At 34.4% G+C, this 25,250-nt stretch overlaps 1 protein-coding gene across 2 annotated transcripts in view; it reads left to right on the top strand.

Moving 5' to 3' along the window:
- LOC150110536 (uncharacterized protein ZK1073.1-like) overlaps window positions 1-25,250 on the top strand; it is a 300,171-nt gene that overhangs the window by 82,405 nt on the left and 192,516 nt on the right. For both annotated transcript variants that reach the window (XM_090399645.1, XM_090399653.1), the window contains one exon: window positions 10,929-10,979. In XM_090399645.1, coding sequence (XP_090255771.1) covers window positions 10,929-10,979 — 51 coding nt within the window. The remainder of the gene's footprint in view (window positions 1-10,928; window positions 10,980-25,250) is intronic.

Raw genomic sequence — 25,250 nt, 5'->3', positions numbered from 1 at the left:
ATTCATATGTCAGCATCGGTATTTATTGAGTATCGCTAAGGTTATACAGTTCGCTTGTGATATTTCCTTGTAATCATGTTTAAGGGAAGAACTGTAGCTATTCCCTTATGCTACTTCGTTTGCCCTTTGGTTTATTTCCAGTTTCCAATTGGTTGCTGGATTAAAAGTCTGCTGCATTCGTTAAGGATCAGAATACTCTATACTGCAATTCTACTGGGGAGAGAGAGAACGTTTGTTATGATCAGTAACTATTAATTATGTATTGGGTTTTATCCTTTATCCAAGTGTAAGCAAACAAAGTTTGCGCCTGAAGTACTTTCAGGACTGAGGCAATTCGTGGTAAAGGTGGATAAGTTCTCATCACTTGCCTTCGTATCTCCCATAATGCAAAGCACATCTCCTTGCGGACATGTATAATGCTATGCATTAAGGGAAGGGTCACTACCCAAACCGGTTTCGAACTTTATTGAGGTCTCATCAGTGGGAGCCAGACCCTAAGGTGGAAGTAATGAAGAAGTCATACGAGTTGCCAAAGGGTATCCCACCCTATTATTAAAATTCCATTATTCCATGATCAGTAACTATGTTTGAGTGTATCTTGTTTCATTTTTTTTGCTTGTGTTTTAGACAGTGATGATTATAAGCGGCATTTAGATATCATCTAATTAGCAGAAAATCATTGACTCATTCAATGCTATGATTTATACAAAAGGCACTATTGAACAATGAGAGCTAATTAGTTTCGCAGAGAAATAATTAATCCTAATTCTTAATTCTTCATTTTGATCAGTTCATTTAAGATAATGCCTTATTATATATTAATATTATGATACGTACAAGATATTGTAAGAATTAATATTATAAGGTGATAATATTAATTAAAACAAAACTAAGACAAAAAGATTTGATAGATAAAAAAAAAATAACAAGCAGATTAAAAAATAAATAGTTTTTTAATTTATTGAGTTTCAACGATTTTAATTTATTCAAATGTATAGTCAAAATACATTTATTGTATGATAGTTTTCCAATTTTATTACTTAAGACAACAATAAGATAGCTCAAAAGAATTAGTCTTGTCACTTACTACGGTTGAAGGCTTCAGTCCAATAAACTGTTGGACGGGCGAATACTTCAATTACGACTATTAATTATACTTGGCTGGTGAAAATTAGAGGGTTTTGTATGGAAATTGCATTAATGCAGTGAAAAAAGAAACGTTAACAAAATGACAAATCAAAACGGTTCTCTCACTTTTATTCTCTCAGCTACAAGTACACGGCATTACGAATAGAAAGATACACGTTACTGTATATGATACGTGGTCAAAACCTCTCAAAACTTTACCCCTTTTACCTCAAATATTTCAAATAATTATATGCAAATTAGAGGATCGTTAATGTTAAACAGTCTTCATTAGCGGAGGCAACCTTAACAAGAACACTGCTAATCATTAAAGTATCAAAGGCTAACATTTAATATTATGACGAGGCAATTATGGCCGTATCTGATGCGTCTGTTTTCCAGCAGTGAATCTGTTTCTGTAGGATAAACTGAGATTTTCTAAAGGAAATCCTTAATCTTCTGTATGTCACTCATCAAATCATCCTTGAAAAGCCATAAACGTTACATGAGTCCAGATGGGATTCGAATTCTGATCTTTTAACGGCACTGGAGATTACCAAATTGTTCGTTAGAAGTGTTCGTTACCTCCTCAACAGTCACAGATGTGGCAGTATTAGGATTCATCTAAAGAGGAACAGCAGAGCGCAAAATGGTTGCAATCATCTTTCTATTATTGTAAAACTACTTAACATCTAAGCCTGCTCAGTGATTCCACTGCAAGGCGAAATGAATCCATATTGACGTCCTCTAAGTGTGAAGAAATACTTTATTCTTTATAGTTAAGATTATCGTTATTAGTTAGCACAATCGTTATCATTTTCAAGTCGTTTCTGTCAGAAATCAGAGACATGGTGTTATGTAAGTTGTTTATAATTAATGTGGAGGCAGCTCAGGTCCGAATATAACTGTTTTTAACTGGGTTTGTGTCTTAACTGACCTATTTATGTGTATGTATAAAAATATAAATACATATATGTAAAAATATGTACACATAAAAATGTGTACATATTTCTGATTTTTATGCATATAAAAATTTATATGCATAAATTTTTTTGCATAAATTTTTATTATTTAAAACATAATTTTTAAAATAATTTAAAACAAATCAATTAACTTGATTTATTTTAAATTATGTCCTTAACTAGTAAATAGAACTGCGTGTCTATCCCGATGATGAAAACGCACTTTTCCATCGTACTAGATCCGTTTGTGAATAGTCTGAAGGTCGCGATAGTTAATTACTCATATTTCCTGACTTCCGTAGTTCTCATATCTCAATCCACTGGTCTATCGGACGCACTAGTTGTACACCGAGGCAGACTCTACTATACTCGGAAGGACCTCTACATCACGGAAGGATCCAGAGTCATTAATTCTACAGTGTTAGAGTGACTTTCAGTGATTTCGGATGATTCCTAGATAGTTTATAAACACTAATATACCTCACGGTCATTTCATTTGCATCCAAGTACTGAAGTAGAGTTTCTGTTTCAAAAATATGTAATGAGGAGCTCTGTATGCTATATTTAGAATATTTTTCCTCCTGCAGTCCAATTGAAGTTTAAAAATTGTCTTTCATAATTATTTAATTTAACCGAATATTTCTAAAAACAATAGAATTACTCTCTACTAGGTATAGATAGTTTCATCAGCCTGTGTAGCACCACCACCATCTTGTTTAATGTATGCTGAATGTGACGTAAAAAATACCTCGTCTCCAGAGCAAATATTCCCTTATCTAATTTTGCCAGCCCATAATAAATAACTAAACAATTAAATAAAATAAGTGTTGTGTAGAAAGTTTTTTAACTTGGGTATATTATGCATTTAGAATACCAAGTAATTTTATATAATTGAAGGATTAAAAACCAAGTTTATATAAAATTACTTGGTATCGGGAAATAAGTGCTGTGCCGCATTTAAAAATTCAGAATTAGTAAACATCGCGTTTTCTCACAAAAGAATGCTAAATGACTGGGGAAAAAATAAACTGAATAGCTTATCAGTTGTCGAATCCATTTTTTATCACTAAACACTGTATTGATAGAGTTTCAGGCACTTTCTTAGATTCCTCTGCTTTATCAAGATGTTAAAATAAGATAAAATAGAACTTAAAATAGATCTCTGTACATTGTCTCAAACGCACACACTATGGATGAAGGTTCAACATTGGATTAAACTGTGTTCATAATCTAAACAGCAAAAAAGTTATTATGTATGTATATAGAAAGTATTTTACCTTGGGTATAATTATACCCAAGGTAAAATACTTTCTACATTTATATCTCATCCTGAGATTTTTATTTAATAAGGTTAAAACACGTACTTGTTCTGGTAAAATACTTAAGCTCTGTATTACTAAAATCTTGGTATTTTTAGCCTGGCTCCCACTGATGACACCTCAAAAAAGTTCGAAACCAGTCTGGGTAGTGGCCCCTTGCCTTTAATACATAGCATCATACATCTCTTCAAGGAGATGGGCTGTGCATTAAGGGTAAATATTAAGAATAGTGATCAGAGCTTATTCTACCTTTACCATGAGTTGCCTTGACTTGCACTACTTTGAGGGTCAGCTAGACTTGCAATACTTGCAGGCGCAAACTTGACTTATTTGTCTGTTTGCTTACTTGGGAAATGGAGTAAAACCAAGTTTAAAATAGCTTGGCATCTTTATTATATATATTTATATATATTAGGGTTACCAAGTAATTTTATAAACTTGGTTATTTTACTCCTAATCCCAAGTAAGCAAACAGTTAAGTTTGCGCCTGAACGTAGTTCAAGTCTAAGGTGGTGCAACACCAGGGAACTCATTGTAAAAGTGGGTAAAACTGCTCACTATTCATAATATTTTCCATAATGTAAAGCACATCTCACTAAGAGATGTATACTGCAATACATTATTGGTGGGGTCACTACCTAGACCGGTTTCAACCTTTTTTGAGGTCTCCTCAGTGAGTAGCTAGACCCTAAATACCAAGGTTTTAGTAATGCAGAGCCTTATCAACTTTACCTATACAAGTTGCTACAAGGTGTTTTTATTTGAATAAGAATCTCTGGAGGAGATGTAGATGTAAATAAGTTTTTTTTTACCTTGGGAATAATGTATTAGGGTTACCAAGTAATTTTATAAACTTGGTTATTTTACTCCTAATCCCAAGTAAGCAAACAGTTAAGTTTGCGCCTGAACGTAGTTCAAGTCTAAGGTGGTGCAATACCAGGGCAACTCATTGTAAAAGTGGGTAAAGCTCTGATCACTGTTCATAATATTTTCATATATATGACTGATACCGAGAGATAAAAATATGACATGATATATTTGAAAAGATACACTAGTTTCGTTGAATTGATCAACATCTTCAGGTATCACAATCAAAGAAGTATAAAAAGAATTACAGAGACTTAAAATTGCAATAACAGAACAAGTACAAAAAGGCAGTAGCGTGTTTGAAAACAAAATGCGAGTTCCAAACAAACACGCTACTGCCTTTTTGTACTTGTTCTGTTATTGCAATTTTAAGTCTCTGTAATTCTTTTTATACTTCTTTGATTGTGATACCTGAAGATGTTGATCAATTCAACGAAACTAGTGTACTAGTAGTATATTTTCAAATATATCAATGTCATCTTTTTATCTCTCGGTATCAGTCATTAAAGCTTTTTCATAATATTCCAACCGAGTAAAAATGAATTCTGAAAATATTTATATTTATTTATTTATTTATATAGTTCTGTGCTGTTGTTGAACATAGAATTAAATGTAGTTACATCAGCATTAAGAATAAAATTTTTCATAAATCTTTTTTCGGTATTTTGTTATGACAGTTTTAATACGCTTAGCATTAGTTTAAGGTAAAACTTCTTTGCATCATCATCATAATTCCAGTTTTATTTTTGTGGAGTAATGTTTTTCGGGAGATTCAATTCCCTTCACCATTATATATATTTACATCAGTGTGAATATTTCCGGATACACCCAACATCTGTGGTCCATTTACTTGATTTTTTATCAGGAATAACGCTGGGTGGGAACGTTGTTTTAATTTCTTATTTGAAATTACTGAAGTGGCTACCAAGAAATAAATTTAAATAACTTTGAAAGATGATGATTAGCCTCATATGTATGTCTAATCATATTTATGAAATATTAACTATGAACATGAGAAAGACTTTATTCTTAATTATATTGATAGTATGTAGCAAGATAAACTTAGGAAAATATAATTTCATTTTATTATGTATTTATTTATTTACATACGACATCAAGATTATCTGTTCCATCCTATTATATAGGATGGAAACCAAGCGTGAGATTCTTTAAAAGATGCTGTCAGGACAGCATTCTTTTGAGACTTCAGTATTCTCACCATGAATACCAATGTTCTGGTTGGCATACAAAAGGAAGCCTTAGGGAAGGAAAAAAACACGAACGTGGCATTTGACTTCATGAAGTAAGAAGTAGGGCAAACCATTTATGGGAAAAGAAGGGCAGGTTTAATTTTTTTTTTCCTTCTTCGTCTTCTTTTTTGCTTCTCGCAGTGAGAGAAGAGGCAAAAATTACACGACAACTAAAGAAAAAGCGAACGAAAGTGAGTGCAATTTACTTAAGCTATTTTCATCTATTTAAATTACTCTTTCTCTCTCTCAGTCGCTGTGCCTGCGCACGCACACAAATGTTTGAATAAAAGAGGGCTTGTATATATACGAATCACATGCAGTTACCGAGGGTAAGTGCATGTGATTCTTATCGATCTTTTCCGGAGCATCCATCCCTCTCACCCTTCCGGCTTTTGTGTAAAACCGCTCTCTGATACGGAAGTGCAGATGCAGTCATTACCCTCATCTTTGAACTAGAGAGAGAGAGAGAGAGAGAGAGAGAGAGAGAATGTGTGTGTAACGTTGCCTTCGGATACATTTTGTATGGAAAACTACTGTATTACATTATTCACAATATCAAGTTCCAAAACCTTTCTGTAAGAAACGAGAAATATCGTTATTATTTCGAAACTGAAAGTCGCAACAGCAGCGCCGCCTTTTAATCATCAAGAGAAACCCAACATTTGAAAAAAAAAAAAAAAAAAATTGAAGGATCCCATCTCAAAACGGAACAAAATAAACATTAGAATATCAAGGAATGATATTTGGGATTAATTTAATAATAAAAATATGAGCGGTATATTAGTAAATAAATTCATTTTTGTGGACCTCTGTAAAGTATAAAGAATTCATAATTTTATGGTAACTAATTTAGACGGTTTATTTCTTTCCTATTTTGCATGAACAACTTGAGTGGCAAAGAGTATTTACTCGCATCATTAAACTGATTTGAAAGATCATGACATGAATAAAAATCTGAAGACAAACAATGATTGTAGAAGAAAAAATAATTAATAGGAAAGTTTAATTTTATGCTGGGAACGAACCCGATGAAACGTAGAGTTCATAGCTAGCGTTTTTTTTTTTTCCCGCACATGAATTTGCTTTCAGATCTTCTAGAAAACTGAAGATATTAATAATAATAATAATAATAATAATAATAAGAGAGAGATTTGAGGAGTTTCATCACATGTAACAAAAATATTATTCTTCAGATCATAACAGCTGCTTGTGCCATTATACTGCCCTTTTTGTCTGCTTATTGGTGTAAACTGAATTTTGATCTTTGTTATTGTTAGCACAGATCAGCATCTTGCTTGGAAACAAACTGACATCGCTCTCATTACATACACACATAAAACATTAGGACTTAAATCTGATGCAGGAATAAGCAATTGCTTTATTCTTTAAAGTAAAAATCTAGTTTGCTTAATTTAAGAAATTCTGTTTTTATTGGTTACCATTATTTTACTTTGTAACTTATAATTAATAATATTATAATACGTTTTGCTTTTATAATTAAAATTTTTGAACTTGTCTCATGTTATGCAATACCTGTCTGGCTGGTCGAGTCCAGCAGATATTGTCTCAGATTTCCAGTCTATAGCATGTAGGAGCGAATCCCACTACGGTCTGAATGCTTATGGGTTCTCTTTGGATAACGTTCATCGCCTTGCTGAAATCACTACTTATTATTGTTGCTTAAAAAATTTCCACGCATGGTTTCCAAAGCAGCGTACCAAGTTACTCTTACCCTTATCTAACCCACAGCACTATCATATGTGAAAGATTATAAGTAATTTCATAAAGAATCGCTTAAAACAACTTGAAAAAAATAATTAATTTAGGTGAAAGATGAATTTCATCAGCCGGTGTGAGACCATCATCCTGCTTATTGGAGGTCTGCAGTGGCTTGAAAGTGGCTTAGTCTCTAGTGCAGGGTTTCCGGACTCATTAAAAAAATACAAACAAATATAACAATTCATTAAAATGAAAAAAAAAAAAAAAACTTAACCCACTCACGGTACTATATGCTATAGGCTTACAACCTTTCGTGAGTGCGAATGACACATAAAAAGAAGTAAATGAGTGATAAGTCGTTGCCTTTCCTGTCACTTAACAGCCATAAACTAACCGAGATGGATGCTTGATCTTTATAAAGTTCATTCTCAAAATTCTTCATTTACACTCTCTAAAACAAAGTACATTTTATTTTTATTATTTCTTGTTAGTGTTCACATCAATAACATATACGACTTTAAACTTCGTCACGGACTCAAGAAAGGAGTATTCACCGAATAGTTCAGTCCAAACAAGAAAAGAAAAAGAAAGCGACTGATATCATCTTCAGAATCTGTGAACTATCCTTTGGCCAATCCGCCATTCGGCGATTCCCTAGGTTAGGCTTATTCAAAATTACAGCAAACTCATGTCTGGTTTAGTCATCATCGTTTAGTTTGCTCATCACTCATTTTTATAAAGAATGTTCGTTCTATAAAATTTAAATTGCATGCTGGACTCGTTGGCCGAATGATCAGTGTATTCACTCTTTATCCAACAGGCAGTAGATACGAATCCCAATGTAGGTTTGGATGTTTATGAATGTCTATAGGTGGTAGATAATCTTCAAAGGCAGGGATGAAACCTCCACCACCACAACCATGCTTATTGGAGACCTAAAGTGGATTAAAAAGTTACATGTTTAGTCGCTAGCGTAGGATTTACAGAGTCTGCTTACGGTACCAACACTAATTGTACTAAATGCGAAAGCCTTTAGTGAGTGAAACTCGCATAATAAAACATAGCAAACATGAGCAATATAAGAATATAGAATTTCGGGCGTTCTATTTGCTTACTGTTACTTCTGTTTAGCTCTTTTTACGATAATCTAATTATTAAATTCAATTATTATCAGCTTGGTTTATTGGTGATATCATTATACGTTGGATATAACATACTCTATCAGAGATTGTAGATGACATAAACGTGCAGGTTGTGTACGTTAGCCTGGATTTGTGCACAGCATCATTTTGATCCCTCAAAAACTTTTGTGTTCCGATTATTGTTGTATAATTGTCAGTCCCGACAAGAATAACCTAATTAAGAAACACAGTTTCACTTCGCTTTAGGCAAATCGAAGAAAGTGAACCAAACTAGGTCTATTTGAAGAGTTGTCTTCAATTAGATTAGCAATTAGAGCAATTTTTTGAGGTGCAAATAAAATTAAGAATATGTAAAAGTTGCAGTTCCCTTTAAATGCTATTAGGTTAATTACGAGTCGTAAACCACTAAGATATGGAACACCTGAATATGGCCTATAAAACAAGTTTATGACAAGTCATAAATTAATCATTTTAGCACTATAGTTTGGGTGTGGCAAAAATTAACACTGTTTACATTAATTTATGCCAAACATTAGTCCCACTTTAATGATCTTTGTGTTTTGGAAGCAAGCTCAGTTGGGAACTAATTAGTTCCTAAATAGGAAACTTAACAGAAATGCAAATGAAGAGAAAAGGAAAGCAAAAGAGGAATATGGTAAAGAAAGCAGACATCATTACATGTAGTTGTGAAATCATCCTTTATTATCTCTGAGTTCCTTTTTAAAGTTGTGAAATTTTTCGTTAGCATTTAGAAAGAAAGTGGAAGAAAAATTGCCGCTTTTAGCACATTTGGTCCAGTGATTAGCAGTATTCTATAAAAATCCTGCTTTATCATATTACTCTGAACTGCGGCCTCTTGTATTATCTGTGTTTTACGTATGTACGCTTACTCATCACACCTCATAATACTTAGATTATCAGACAATGCTGGATATCTCGTCTTCTGTTAATATTTGACTTCGACCTTTCTTCGTATAAATAATTCATATCTATAACCTCCACAAAACTAATCATCTTCTTTTGTTCTTAGCTCTAATTCTTTCTTGAATATATCCTAAATCATCTTACCTTTAGAATATTATTTTCATCTTTAAAATTTCATCAAAAATATTTCTAAAAATCTTCATTCTATCCAGAATTTGGGTAATGAATTCTTACTGACTCAATTCCTAAATTGTAACTGTTTGTATATGCTTAGTGCCTTTTCAATCATTATATTTTATCGTTATTTTTTTTAACTGAAATAGCATTCACAATTCTTATAGTTTCCTCTAAATCTATAAATACACACTCGAACTTTAACAGTCAGCTTCTCCTCCAATTTCTTTCATCATCGTCTTCTTTTTACATTCTCTCTATTTCATTCTTGGAATAGCTTTCCTCTTCCTCCTTTAGTTTTATTCTGATCAGAATAACCTGCAGAGTTTCATCAAGAATATAAAGCAAGCGCTGCTGCTGTTCCTAAATCACGTACTGCTTGCAACCGCTATTGTGTGTAGGACTGATATAAAATAATATTGCTATTGGGACAGAAAAAAAAGCACAATTTTGAGTGTCTTCGTAAAATTCACGAAGAAACACTTTTCTGTTTTATGTTTAATATTACTCTAATATGAAAATACCCAATAAAATGTTGTCCTTAAAAAGTGAAATACTTGTAGTCACCACAGAAGTTTTTTTATTATATATATATATATATATATATATATAATATACTGTTATTTTTAGCTGTTAATAATTACTATAATATGTGCAGACCGATGATGCTATTAGGGTACATATTCAGTATTCAATATTTATAGTGTGTGTGTGGGGGGGGGCTCAATGGCCTGTCAATGCCAAGCAACTTGGCTTCTTTGAAACCTGATTAATGCTGATAAGCAGTTAATCCTATCCTATTGTTAGCAGAGTGCATTATAACTCGCCTTCAGATGTAAGACTCCGATAAAGGTAATCCGCTTACTATATGAGGTTCAAGCCGAGTTCTTTCCAACTCAAGGAATCGTCGAAACCGAATGAACTACTGAGGTTCTTTTAGTAATTAATATTTTTTTTAAAAAGTATTGCATTCATTTCTTCTCACTGCTTTTAAATGATTATAAAATAAACATTTTATAATCAGATATATAGAGAGAGACCTATTCATATAGTTTTTATTCTAAAATATTTCTGGCTAACTCCTAATTATTATTTTGGATGAGTTCTTAAAATGTGTATGTTTCCCTCACTAGTACCACACTCATTCACCAGGTGTTTATTGAAATATAACTAGAAGACGTTGAAAAAATAATACCAGATTTACTTACATACATTTGAATAGCTTTTTAATAATATTTATTTATTACGTTTACTATTAATATTTAAAAATCAGGAACGATTCAGAATGAATTGACTGTATCATTTTATGGAAAGTGTTTTTCTTTCCTTTTTTTCAATAAATCACGTAAAGAACTGATCTTATTATAATTTATATCATCGAGCTAATAAATATTTGAAATAATAGCAGTGTCGTTTTACTAATTTAATGTATATTTGTTTTTGCAGATGTACGAAATGGAAACTCCAAAATGTGGGAAAATAGTTGTCCACGTACAGGTAAGATTACGATTTATGACATAAAACGTATATATTTAATAAAATATTTCTTCTTTAAAAAATAAAAATAAAATATAGGTGCAATTTTGTGACACAAACAAGTACGACCAAATCCCTAGTGGTGGTGGGGGGGGGACTGAGAAATCATTCAAGGAATATAAATTAAAGTAGTCGCCTCCTTTTACACGACTAAATTAGGACTTCAGTACACGAAACTCATTTCAATAATTTTCTTAAAATTGGGTCGTCGTCATAGAAATGAGCGACACTGTACATACTGTAGAAAACTTTATAGAAAATTCTTTAGTTCATACTGTAGTTTCGCTGAAAACGATATTTCCAGATCTAATTCCATTAATATCATTGATAGGATTCGAATCGGGGTCTCTTTCCCAAGGCAAATATCGTGTGACGAAATCACTTGGCAGTCGTTGCAAATTTCAATAATATAATAATAATCAACGGTACTTACAAACCCTTAGAATCCGCAAGCAATCTACTAGACTGGCTTTGTAATCATAATTTTAGGATAAAGCAGATGGTTAGTCTTGGCTTACATACAGTGTGTGTGTGTGTGTGTGTGTGTGTGTGTGTGTGTGTGTGTGTGTGTGTGTTAGTCTTGAGGATCTGCTTATTTATTATTATTATTACTTGACACCTCCAAGGAGTCCATAGACTCATCGAGGGAGGGCACCTGTTCTACAACTCTGCCTCCACCAACTTACCGCAACTACACCAACGCCATCTACTGCCGACCACCACCACTGGTATGCCCATGGCGGGATTCGAACCCGTAGCCTTTTGGCTTGAGAGCGGATATGCTAACCACTCGGCTAACCAGGCTGGCATTTATTGGAGTGAAAATTCCGTTCGGGGAGAAAAAAAATCTTCCCCGAATCTGGTTAAATCATCTTCAACTGAACACTTAAGAAGTATAGGACGCGAAAAACCTGATATAGCTTCTTCGCGTTTCAGATGAGATTCGAATCCAGATCTTTCCAACTCAAGGGCTTGGTCGAAACGGACTGCATTATGGAGATTCTAAAATATCAGTATGATACATGTTGTTATAAAATTTTATTATTTTATAATATAAATACTTTATAATAGTTATAATATAGAAAATTAATCTACTCAAAAATTCTGCAGTTTGCACGTAGAGAGAGAGAAACTGTGGATGTGAGAGAATAACAACCTCTGAGATGTTGTTACAAGTGAATAGACAAGATTTTTAAGAAGTGAGGATCTTAGGTTTTGATTTATATGTAAACCCAATAAGAAATTATTGCAGTCATAAATATTGCGTTTTATAACAGCATTCATGTATAGTGACGCCATTCATTATCTCAGCAATTGAACCTAGAACCATTTGTGGCATAATATATTATAGACATACTTAATTAGGCAAAACATACTTTTTGTTTTGCCTAATATTTCTGCAATATTAATAATAAATAAAGGCTGTGTGTGGGGTCAAGAGAAAAAGTGATCTGTTAATATTCTTTTTGAAGAGCAAGAAGTTGTAGTCTTTGGGGAAATACTTCATGGAGAAGGCCGTTTCCAGGGAACCGAGATAGATAAAATGAAAGATGAATCTAAGTAGTAGTTTCTGTAAGTCAGCGGTTTAACTGTAAAATGATGTTGGGTAGCTGTAGCCCGTGTTAGTGTGCGTTTAACAGAAATAGGAACATGACGGTTGTCAGTTCTATTGAACGACAACCATGGAAATATCTGTAGAAGAGGCGCAATGCGGAAACTGGCCGTCTATGAGCCAGTGGCTGAAGGAAGGTGAAAGAGAGATCGTCAGTCAGACGAACTGTCCCCTTTTATGAACAGCAGGAAGAATTTTTTTGAACGAGTTTTAATGTACCATCCCCAAATGGCCGTATTTTATGAAGGAGAAGGAATTTGATGTATATGGGCTGCTTCCATCCTCTGGAGTGGATGCCAGCTGAGTATAATATAATGTCAAGATGATAAGAACAGGTGTTCGTTCAAGAGCATATCTCTTACGCACGATTGTGGAATGTCATCAGGACTGAAACCTTTATTGATATCTTGTTCAAGATTCCTCTGATGTCTCTCTGACAGAAGACCATAGCAGGAATGCAATGCAATGTTCCAGGTTAAGATGTAAGTGATTTACCATAGTCTTATATGCAGGAGTTCGATGAAAATAATTATGCCAGCCGGTCAGCTTTATCTTTTGGTAATGTTGCAATAGAATGACAGAAATTGAACCCAACAGATTTTGCAAGAGACCAGAAGGTATGACTGCGGTTTTTGCAGTGGCAGGTGCATTTAACCTTTTCGGACTTAGAGTTGTTAATGGTGGTTTTACAAGTATTATAGATATCTGCGTAAGCTGTGGATGAAGATGGAGTTTTTGTCTCAAGCCACTTATTATAGGCTTTTTTTCGTGAACTGCCCTGGCATACTTCTTGGAAAGCCATAGATTGGATTTAGGTGGGAGATTTGAACAGAGTGATGAATGAAAGTCCTCTTTCCCAAATGGATAATTCCTATAAGAAGATCATAACAACTATTTGAATCTTTAGAAAAGAAATAGTACTCTGACCATAGAGATGAGGAGTGAAGGTCTCGGAGATCCCACTTGGCATTGTTATTGTTGTGCCAAAGGATATGAGACTGTGAATGGCTAAGGTGTTCAAATAGAGATTAAACCTGGATGAGATTGTAATCTGAACTGCTATGCAGAGTGGTCAACTTAGCAGCATATCAAGAAGGAGAACTAATTAAGAAAAGATCAACAGTGCTGGGTGAGTGGAGGGGAGTGTTTTCGCTATTCTGGTTGGTAGATGGACAATTTACTTCAAATCATTACTTACAGAGCTACGCTACCTGTTTCTCTTCCATAGCGATCAGTGGAGTTGGAAAAAGGGAACCTAGACATTAAATTCAACAAGGATGACTTAACTGTTAGAGTAGTTGAACTTCCGGAAATTAAGTTAGAGATGAATTTCAAAAATGGGGGAAGCGGTAGTATCAGCAGATGAATGAATACATAATAGGGCAACGGAATCTTAAGTTCAGAAAGTGAAATAAGATAAATTCAAGATTAGCAATCCTCTGACAAGAAATATCTGATTTCACAAAAGCACAGACACTACATCTGTTTGTAGCGGAAAGTCATTTGGACAGTTAAAATGTTACTGTGGCGGAAATGTTTTGTTCGGTCAAAAATAGGGGATAAGACATGGATGTTTGTACTTCTTAAATGATATACGGTATCATCAGCTGTTTCATTATTATTATTTTCGTTATTATTCTCAGTAGCAAAAGCCTTTAATGCTGAATGGATTCGACCAGGCTGTCACCTGACTAACAATACGTGCAGATTTGGCTATAAATAGGTGGGATTTGTCTCCAAGAGACATAATCTTCTTTCAAATCTCTCTCTCTCTCTGAGAGAGAGAAATAATGAGCACAGTTCATGACCTGAGACTCTTAAATTATATTAGGAGCCAGACGACCCGTAAGAGCAGTGGCGCACCCAGAGGAAGGGCCCTGGCCCCCGAAAGAAAAAGAAAAAAAACATTAGAAAATTTTCCAAAAATCTTTTCCTAATTAACATTCATTTTTTTATTTATGTTGTGTCGTGTCTTCTATTTCTATACTACTTATAAATTAGCGATCAATCCAGATGCCCAATCATAGGTCGTATGCGATGCGTAGTGTGTTCTCAAATTGTCTATTCAACTCCCCCCCCCCCCAAGATTAAATCCTGAGTGCGCTACTGCGTAAGAGTATCCTAGAAATCGTTGCCCTGTTGGGATGGACACGTGCAACACGTCTCGTATACCAAGAATGGTGTGAGTCAGTATCAGACAAGTGGCTGAAAACAGATGATTGATGCAAAACGCGGATGAAAGATCCAGCACACGTGCTACAACCGGTCGATTAATTGCGTGGTACAATCATGGAAACTGCATGCAAGTACGCCTTGTATTAACAGTACACAACCATTTAGGGCACCAAGTTTAGCCGACAAAAGCACATCTATGTATAAGTTAAACGAAGGAATATTAATAATATCTGGCATCGTAGACTAGACAAAGGTCGAATCCGTAATGAATCCCAGTTACTGTAGTGGAAGGAAGTATAAGGTGATGGCGACAAATAACACAAAACCAGGGATACAACTTCTGGATGTTAAATTTCTGTAATTTTATTCATAATCTGCACTCAGGTCTCTTAATTGTTAAATAACTGTATGCAAAGATCCCTCACTATTCATCTTGTTAACAAGCGCGAAAGCAGAATTGATGTAATGTGTTACAAATACAAGCTGTTACCATGCACGCTTTTCTTAAAATATGATTCCAAAAAATAATCACAAAAAAGAAGAAATGTATGTATTAAAACGTTAGTGCATTAATTAAGATAAAAAAGATCAGACGAAAATATTGCTTGTAGCAACAGTGGCATCATAAAACGGTAGGCAGCGACTGTTCGGTTAGGTGCACTTATCTCTGTCATGTCAGCACTTCGGTTTAGAGGCAAACAGAACAGCGATAAACACTGCTTACCTAACTCAGTAGTCCCTATTCACAGTAAAAATTACCAGTAACTGATATATGTAGTTAAATACATGTAAACATTAATAAGGCAAGCAAGTGAAGAGAGAAGTAGAGAAACCCCATGCGATGGTCAAAGGTCATCTTCCAAGGCCACCTACTCTAACCAAGGGCATACAGGACGATGTTGACACGTGGACTCTAAACACACAAAATTACGTTATCCAGTTGCTAACAGGATGAGGGCTTTTAAACTTAGAAAACTGAATACTTGTAATTGGGATCTAAAGTTCAGTTCAGGAACAGTGAATAAACCATTTTTCCAGATATGAAGAGTAATCGGTAAGAGCTGATTTGTTATTTTTACCCAGTTGAAAGAGAGGGTGTAAGTAATTAAATGTGGCCTCAGAACAAAATACTGTAGCTAAGGATGGGATAATATTTAGAATTATTGCCTAGAAAGTTGAAGAACATTTTGGGCAGCTACTTTTTCATTTACATTTTCCCGTGTTTGTTTATTTGTTTCATATAAAAGGAAAATCAAATTTTCAAAGATATATCTTACTTGAAGCTCTAAACGCTCTTTTCCTAAGTCTGCCTGTTGTCAAGATAAATAAAAGTTAATGGACACATTAATGTCTAGAAATTATTTCATCTACCAATTATTTTGAACAAGATAATAAAAGACTCATCAACGCTAAAGAATGTTAATTAAAAGTACAAATTGCATACAAATATTTCGGCTTGTCTCATAATAAATCATCAATGTTAACAAATGAATAATAGAAAATTCAAAAATAATAATTAGTTATTACAGTTACAGGGAATCCGATAAACTCCAGTTAGCACAAACGATTGTACTTTTTTAACCGGAGATGGGTTTATAAGTCACTTCCAGATGAAATTTCATTAAGACAGGAGCAACACATTGAAATGTAGCATGAAAATAAAAACGGTTGACGAGTTGGTTTGTATTTTTTTTGTTGGGATGTAGCCATTAAGAGCCCATTTAATCTGTTCTTCAGCAACATCTTTTTTCATCATCATGTAAACCACTTGAAAGTTTGTCCTAAAGTTATTTGCTATAAAGATTATTTTCTGTAACTAAACGAGATAAAATATTTTATATACAATTTTTAAAAATGTCATCAAATGTATAGTGTCAATAAAATAGCAAAAAAAAAAAGTTTTAAAAGTTTTTTTTTTTTTTTTACTTTCAATGATTGTTATTTTGGTTCCTATTTAAGAAAGGAATTTCCAAGATAAACTTTAACTGATGTGTATCATTACGAATGGTTTCATTAAACATCAAAAGAATGAACCCAGTATTTAGATTTTTTTTTTTTTTTTCAAATTTCAGTTACAAATATAGAATTGCCTATTGACATCAAATGGATGCATAAAATTCAAGCACTAACATTAGCATTATTACCACTTGGAATTTCATGATTACGAGAGGTCACTCTACCCCTGAAATGTCCTGTCAATTAACTGCAGACTGCTGTTTGAAGTCTGAGAGAAGCAGGGGAAAAAATGCCGAGTTTAAGAAATGAAAAAAAAAATTCTCACTTCTATGTTCTCACATAATGAGTTTCGAAACCAGGCCTTTCTTAATTAATTATTAATAATAATAATAATGAAATATTGTTTCAATATAACAATGCATTGTTTTTATTTTTTAATTCGCCTCGATTTTAGAATAATTTCGCATCTTTGTGCTTCTCTTTCGTAATTCTTCTTGTTGCTTGGTTTTCTCTTTCTGGTTAGTCTGTTAACAACATTATGGTTATACACAAAAGCTGTTTATCTGATCACTGTTTTTATTCTGTTCCTTATCGATATGTAGCAGTTTTTCAGATTTTGCAAACGTTTCTTCTGATTTCTAATCAGTTAACTTTATTTTTTAAGCTAGCAATACTGAGTGATCAACTTCTGCCACATATTAGTTATTATCATAATTCTCGTTTCTGTTCTTCCCTCCTTCAGTTTCTCATTGAAGCGACCTTCACCAAATTTGCAACTTACTTGACCCAACTTCCTGCTTCTTTACTATACCAATGTTGTTATTTATTTCAAGAGAGGACAAAGGTCAGTTTATTGTTATGCACTCTCCACGAAAATGTATCTGGCTTGAAAGTATATGCCTAAAAGGAGCTGCTCAGTCGCTTCAGTAACATAATATATAAAAAAAGAGGTGGCAACTTACAAAGATATGCTACTGAAAGTGCCAAGCACTTTCGGTAGCATATCTTTGTAAGTTAGCATATCGAAATACACATTGCCATTTTAGAAACTGTATAGTATAACATAGATTCTTTCAGGACCAACTCATTACTATCCTATAAAACCATATCGCGTGCCATATGACAAAATTGAAGTCCAGCACACCATGTGGCAGTAAATACCAACAGGAATTGATAGAAATCTCAGTGGTTTATTGCCAAGAAACTCTGTTTAGTGGAGTCGAATTAGCGTATCATCCTTCCTCTATCATATTTCTTGTCTTCTGAGCTATGTTGAAAAAATTATGCGGGCATGGCATTTTTTAATACTGTGTACACGAGACAAACAACGTTCTACAAAGAGATATATAAAAGCAACGTCATTCCCGATCAATAACTATAGTTATATACCTTAACGGAAATAGGGCATGGTTTGCTCCTTATTGTTTATCTACGACTTAAGCAACTAAGGCTATAAGGCCAGTGTTGGTTGGTTTGCCTATATTTTAGAGGTTAAAAAGAGTGTTTTTAAAGTTGATCAACTTCTAGCAAGGAGTTGACTTAAGATGCTATATTAATCATTCTGTTAGTTGTTGTTAATTAGCGTGATGTTAGCATTTGAGATCAACAATGACTGAGTCATTAGGAGAAGGAAATGCGATTCAGGAAAGAAATTCCAATCCCCTGCCACAAAAAAAAAAAAAAAAATGTTTGAAACCGAGGAAAGTATTGAAAACGGTTGCATATCACGTACATTTTCTCAACCTGAAGTTCAGGACACATAGAGAGGAGTTTCTGACATAGTATTACGTACTAAACTCCATGGCCTCGCTTTCCGGGAATATCTATAAATTATAATGAATATTTCTAAGATATCTCGCTAAGTAATGCTCGGATTCGACTGGCATGGTTCTTGCTGGAGGTCTTACACCTGCAGCAAGAACTCCATTGGTAGTATCTCCAGTTTGGCCGGAACTAGCAGTGTGTCCAATGCAAACTATGAGAATGTCAACTTTGCATTTAATTCAGTATGGCTATAATTGTTTTTATCTGTTTGGGCACTCAGCGGTTAACGCTCTTCAAATGACCTTCAAAAAAAAACGCTTTTACGTTTTGGCATTTTATTCTGAATAGTGCTATCACCCAAAATGATTGTTTAATGAAAAACGCTAAAAGCATTTTCTCCATAAACACGAAATCGATTTCGTAACCGATAATTCATGTTAATTAAATTTATCATTTGTGTGTGCCCTTGAATAAAACTGTATTCCTTTGTAAGATAATTATTCTGCAATCTTGGAAATAAATCTAAAATTTATCTTATGACATTTAATTAATGTCGCAATTAAATTTAATGCGGTATTAATTTTTACTTTTTTTATTATAATACGTTATAATTAATGCCAAAAAATTCATTTCATCTACAGTTTAATTCCTTCCTAATATTTGTAATTAAATAAGATACAATTGTCTTATTTCAACATTTTTTTCTCATTCTGGTTGAAAAGGCTTTATGGGAGGTCAGAGTAATCTTCCAGCATTGTAGGTGTGCGTGCAGTCATTTCTATAGCATGATATTGATTGTGATATATGTGTACTGCTGATAACCTTTGTCGTGGTTATTTTTCTCTAGTCTTTCTCATCTTTGATTAAATCGAATCTTTTCCGCACGTTTTTAAAGTAACTTAAAAAAACAGATAAAAGTCACCTCCTTGCATGCTATTTGGTAATTAAGTAATAAAGTTTTTCTTTCTTCCTTCTCTTATTTAACGAATGTAGTATTTTTAGAAATCATATCTCAGTTCTTTTCATGTTTCATTATAAGCACATCAAGTCGATCGTTTGTTCTTAGTAGTTCGTTAGCCAGATGGAGAGAGAGAGAGAGAGAGAGAGAGAGAGAGAGAGAGAGACCCTTACAAAGTACCTTCCGTTTAGGCAGAAGAGGAAGATCTTATTTATTTCATTTCGGCCGCTCTACTTCCATTTCCCTCAAGTTCTTAGTCAGTTATCTACAAGATTTTGCAGTTTTGCTCTTCACAAATACTAAATCATTCGAAAATGGGGAGTGGTACTTGATATTTCTACAAAGCACCGATGAAGTTGCTTCTGTAGTCTTAGAATCAAACAAAACTTAATAGTCATTTACAATGGATTCTATTCAAAAATAAGAGAATATTCTAAAACACAGAAATGCGATTTACAAATAGCGTTCCGAAATATATCATTAATGGTTCTCTTTTAGTGCATTTTACTGAAGGTAACTTCGACAGTTGCTCTAAAACGATTTGGAGAAATCATGTATTTTTTATGAATTCCTATGTTTAAGTCGATTTTATCTCTTGGGCAAGAAGATTAATTTGGTACATCCTTTAGTCTATACGGATATGCCTTTAATCAGATAGATCTACTTCTAGTTCCTTTGACGTCTGGAGGAGCGCATTTTACATGTTATCGAATACTTACTCCAGATAAATAAACAGCATACAATGGAAAACGGTCTCTCCCTATCTCTGAGTTAAGTCTGGGATGATTTCAATTTGGTCTGTTGTTGAAACATCTTTTCTTGAAACAAGCCTATATTCCATCATACTATACTACGACTACTACTATTTGATTAAATGAGTTTGTATTCTGTTTAATATAATTTTTGATATTTTGTACAATTTTTACGACACATTTTGAGCCGTAATTATTGTCCCTTTAGTTTCTGACTTAAAGGAAGCTATGCTATTTCCATGCTTCAAATATACTTTCAAATTACTTTCTCTGTTGCTTTTAAATTTTTCAAAATCTATTGAATCTGTTTTTCCGTGTCTACACAGAAAAGTCTTCCTTGATTACATCTCAATATCTTTGGAAACTCGTTAATCACTTAGGATTGAAGATATGTTAGTTTTCATCTGTGATATTATCGACGCGTTGTAAAAGAGGAACCCTGATCAAAGAAATTCATACATTGTTTAAGACACCAAAGAAAATAAATGAAATTCACAGAAAGAAAAAGTGTAAAATCTCAATATGGTTAAGTAAAGTGATCCTTTGTAACGCTGTATTTCTACGAAACTATTGACAATGCAAGAAATTTCATAACCTTTAACTCTAAAAATAGAAGGCAATAACTAAAACTAAATAACCAGAAGCTTGCTGATCATTTCCTAATAGAATTTTATAAAACCAGAATAAAATAATGTAATTATTTAAAATAATATGATATAATTCTAAATAAATAATTAATGGAAGGGGAAAAAAGTTTTCCATTCGTTGGACAGCAAGTGCAATTTCATTTGCTCTTCATGTATACTATTCGGAAAGAAGTCACCGACACCATTGTGTGAAGAACAAACAAACATTACCTTATATATATATATATATATATATATATATATACCCACCTTAATAAGATGTGAAACCTTCTTTTGCTGCGATGAATGCAGCAAGAGCATACTTGCGACAAGCGTACGATAGTGATCAATGAGAATTTGGACCATTCTTCCTGTAGGTATGTAATGAGGTCCTGGACTGACTGTTGTAGGGCGGACGTCACGTTGACCTCACCTAATGCTCCAGTTCATCCCACAGATATTTTTCAATAGAGTTAAAATCAGGGCTCTGTGGAGGCCAATCAAGTGTGGTGACGTTCATGTACACAGACCATGCAGTTACAGCAGAAGCATCCTTATGACAGGGTGCTTTGTCTTGCTGACAAACGCCACAAAGTACGAAGCATTACATTGTCCAGAATGTGCAGATTCCTTTCGGAGTTCAGTGTTCGTGGCACCACCAACAGAGGTCCGAAACGAAACTAGGAAAACAGGACCGTACCATCACACTGCCAACTCCGAATTTGATAGTTGGGGTTAGGCACTCAAGTAAGAGACGTTCATATTACGATATTCATCACATCCATACCGTCATTGTCCTCGGTAGAGGATGCAGCATGATTCGTAGCTCCATGACAGCTTTCCGAGCTTCTATGTCACACTGTACACGCTCTTTGCACCACTGAAGACGACTCTGCATGTTGGTTCAGGTAATGTGTGGCTTACATATTTGACTGTTGACCTGGAATGGCCCAGTTTGTCAAAAATTTGCCGAACCGATAGGCCTGCTACATGGCATTCTCAACAACGTCTCTTTCAAGCTTGGTCAATTCCTTACTCGCGCCGGTTTCACCCTGACACAGTTGCAAGACACACTTGGGAGCATCATGTTCCTCCAATTTATACCGGCTATAAACACGTGACTCGTTATATTGCGTGATGCACCATGGGGGAGAGGGAGTGTCTGCTGACTTATTTCCAAACAGTGTATGTCCACTATCACAATAACCCAAGAAAGTGGAGTTACTGGTTCAATTTTTTTCTCTTCGTTTAAGGCTGACCGATGTGACCAACCCTAATCCGAAAGTATCGTCTATAAAGACTCAGATATATTCACTTAAAAAAGAAAGAAAGACAAAAAGAAAGAATATTGCCAATCATCCATTACTTGAGTGGAAACGACTAGAGTTCTCGGTTATGGCGGGAGGAAAATTTAAACGGGTTTTTTCTAGTGAAAGTGAGTTAGTGGATCTGACAAGAAGGTTTTTTCCTACTGAAAACTCGAATTTTCCATCCCGCATACAGACAAATGTTTAGCGTACACACAATTTATTGACAAAAAATATTTAGTGGGCGGTAGGTGGCGTTACATGTAAATGGATAATGGGATAATGACACAGTCCGTTGTATGGAGTGGTCTCCCGGAATGAGTCTTGGACTCTTTGAGGGTGTTACGTAATAATAAAGTTTAAGGTAGATATCGATTTAAAATATAGCAAATGCAGAAGAAGCTATATTATGTCTGTCTTTTTATGTTGTTAAAACAAAAGCCCAAATTGGTGGAAATAGAAAAAAAACTGCCACCTCCATACGGGATCTAAACTACCTTCTACTAGAAAATGCCTTAAAAAAGGTTTCTAGCATCCTAGAAGCAGGAATCGAAACCAGATCTTTCCAACCGAAGAGAAAATCTCGCACCTTTTTAGCAAATGCACTGCAGTGGCTCTTTTTAAATGTATTTAATAAACATGAAAATGATATTTATATGACTGGCGGTTATAAAACCAGTACACATCCATTTTGGCTCTATGTAGAATATTTGAGCAAATATTCGATTGATAACCTTAAGTGGTAAGGGAACTATGGGTCCCTTGTAAAGTACCTGGGCTTAAAATAAATCACCTGGTTTACAGCTATATCTACTTGAAGCAGCATTAATAGACACAATATGAATATATAAATAACAAATTAATTGATATATTTTATCAATTAATTTTTAACAATTCTTATTTTATTCTTATTTAATTTTAACAATTTTCCATATTTAAGCATATATTTAAAACCATCAGTTTCTTATACAGTACTTGAACATCAGAATTATTACGTCATCAATATGTTTTAAATTTCTATCTATCAAAACGTTTCAATATGATGTCTTATAAAATTTAAACATTAAAACATTAACCACAGTCATCAGTAGTAATCAACAGCGAGTCTAAATTACAACAAGTAAACGTTGACATATTTATGTGAGTTAGGAATAGAAAGAGTATAAACAGTTGCTTCTACCAGTGAGATAGGTGTGTGGTCTCTGCTGTGTTGGCCATTCAAAATAAACATATATATCATTCTCGCTCGTTCTCACGTGTGCCTACTGACGTTATCAGTGTATCCATTTCCTTCTGCAGCCTATTAAAAAAAAAAGTTCGTGCACAGAACCCTGAACTAAACTTGAGTTTTCTTTTGGTGACCGTGTTACTCTTCAGATAACCGAGGTATCATTATCGTTCTTATCTGTTGTTGTCAGTTGAGTTACAATCATGGAGATTTGTAGAATGGACTTCTCTCGCTCTCCTTCCCTTTCCTAGTTCAGAAATATATCTTACCTAGCCTTGATGCTAAACGCTACAGCTCCCAAATGAGTAATACGATCTGCGTGAGACAAATTATATTTATTGATCTGAAATCATTGGTGTGTGTGTGTGTGTTCATTACTTAGTGATGAATGAACAAATGAAGAAAGTCAAGCGTGTATTTTTTTTTTTTTTTTTGGTTTGCTGAATTAAAGGTTCCAGATATTGTGGGAAGGAAATAGGAAATTCGGGCAGAAATACTGACAGGAGCCACCTAGAACAAAGGAGGTGGTAATCAGGCAACGGATATGGATTGATTTCAATCGCTAAAGAAAACTTTTCAAGTCAGCGCACGTAAATCCATTCGTTGGAGCAGTTGCATACTTCGTATTCTCCGTCTCTGCTGCACCTGATATTGTTCACAAGCGACTGCAACTTAGAAAAAGACTGTAACAGAAAGAAGAATCTGTTCAGGGAAATCAAGCGCCTTTTTTCTATTCTTTCTACTCATTTAAACTTGAAACAGGTTTAGTGAGGTTACAGAAAATGAAAATCGTGTACCACATCAAAAATTTCAACTATGAATTTCCGTGCCATAGCAAGATTCTAATATTTATACAATAAATTGCAATATTTTGTTACAAACTCATAATAGAACTATCCGAAACAAAAGTTTCGAATTTTAGATCACGATTGGATCTGTTTAAATTACTTACGCATTTGAACCATATTTTCTTCGTTAGAAATTCTAATTCGGATTTTCCCTTTCAGTTTTCCGACCGTAGGTGACTTTTTAGGCATTGCCACAAAGTATTCCTGGATGAGATTTTTACAGGGTAGTTCACCATTGCTTTCCCCAACCACCCAATTTTATCCGTGCTGGAAAGCGGCATATGGCCGGGACGTATTCATGACTGTAATCCATGCGTGTGTTCACGGGGCCAGTTTGCCTGTTCTGGAGGACGAAAAACCTGAGTTTCAGGGTGAAAAAAAACCGCTACCCCCGTATGAGACCGTCTAACTCACCTTTAATCGAAATAGACCAAATGAAGGTTCCTCACATCACTGACTAGAATCGAACCCAGGTCTTGCCGAACAAAGGGCTTCGTCTATACTAACTGGGCTACGGAGGCTCTCGTTAGAAATGATGAATAAAATTTGAGTAAACACGAAAACTACAAAAAGAATCGGCAATGCAATAAAAACTTAACGTTATATTGGTACCGAGGGAGACAAAGGCTTATTTTTATTTTCTATATTTTACATAATCTGAAAACTTTGCTCTAGAGACCAAACATGGAATGTTTTCAAGCCACTTCCGACCTCCAGTAAGCAAAAACCATGGCTTCACACAACTAATTAAAATTCATCTCCCACCTACTAAATAGTTTCCCAAATATCCACATCCACCCATGCAAGATTCAAACTCGCAGTCTGTTAGTTGAAAAGTGGGTGTATTATTCACTCGGCCAAGTAGACAAACATGTACACGCCCAACTGGCAATACTCTGAGTCGAAGAAGACTAACAATTAAGAAACCATGCTAGAAACGTCTCGTCACATTAGAAAATGGGGATGGGAGCGTATCCAACAAAACCGCACGATTGTAAACCGATTT

This window comes from Typopeltis vanoorti, chromosome 1 (assembly GCF_054136105.1).
Source record: "Typopeltis vanoorti isolate ZY-2024b chromosome 1, IOZ_Tvanoo_1.0, whole genome shotgun sequence".
In the NCBI taxonomy this organism is placed as follows: domain Eukaryota; kingdom Metazoa; phylum Arthropoda; class Arachnida; order Uropygi; family Thelyphonidae; genus Typopeltis; species Typopeltis vanoorti.
The sequence above is the reverse complement of the archived record's forward strand: the minus strand, read 5'-3'. Positions and strand labels throughout refer to the sequence as shown.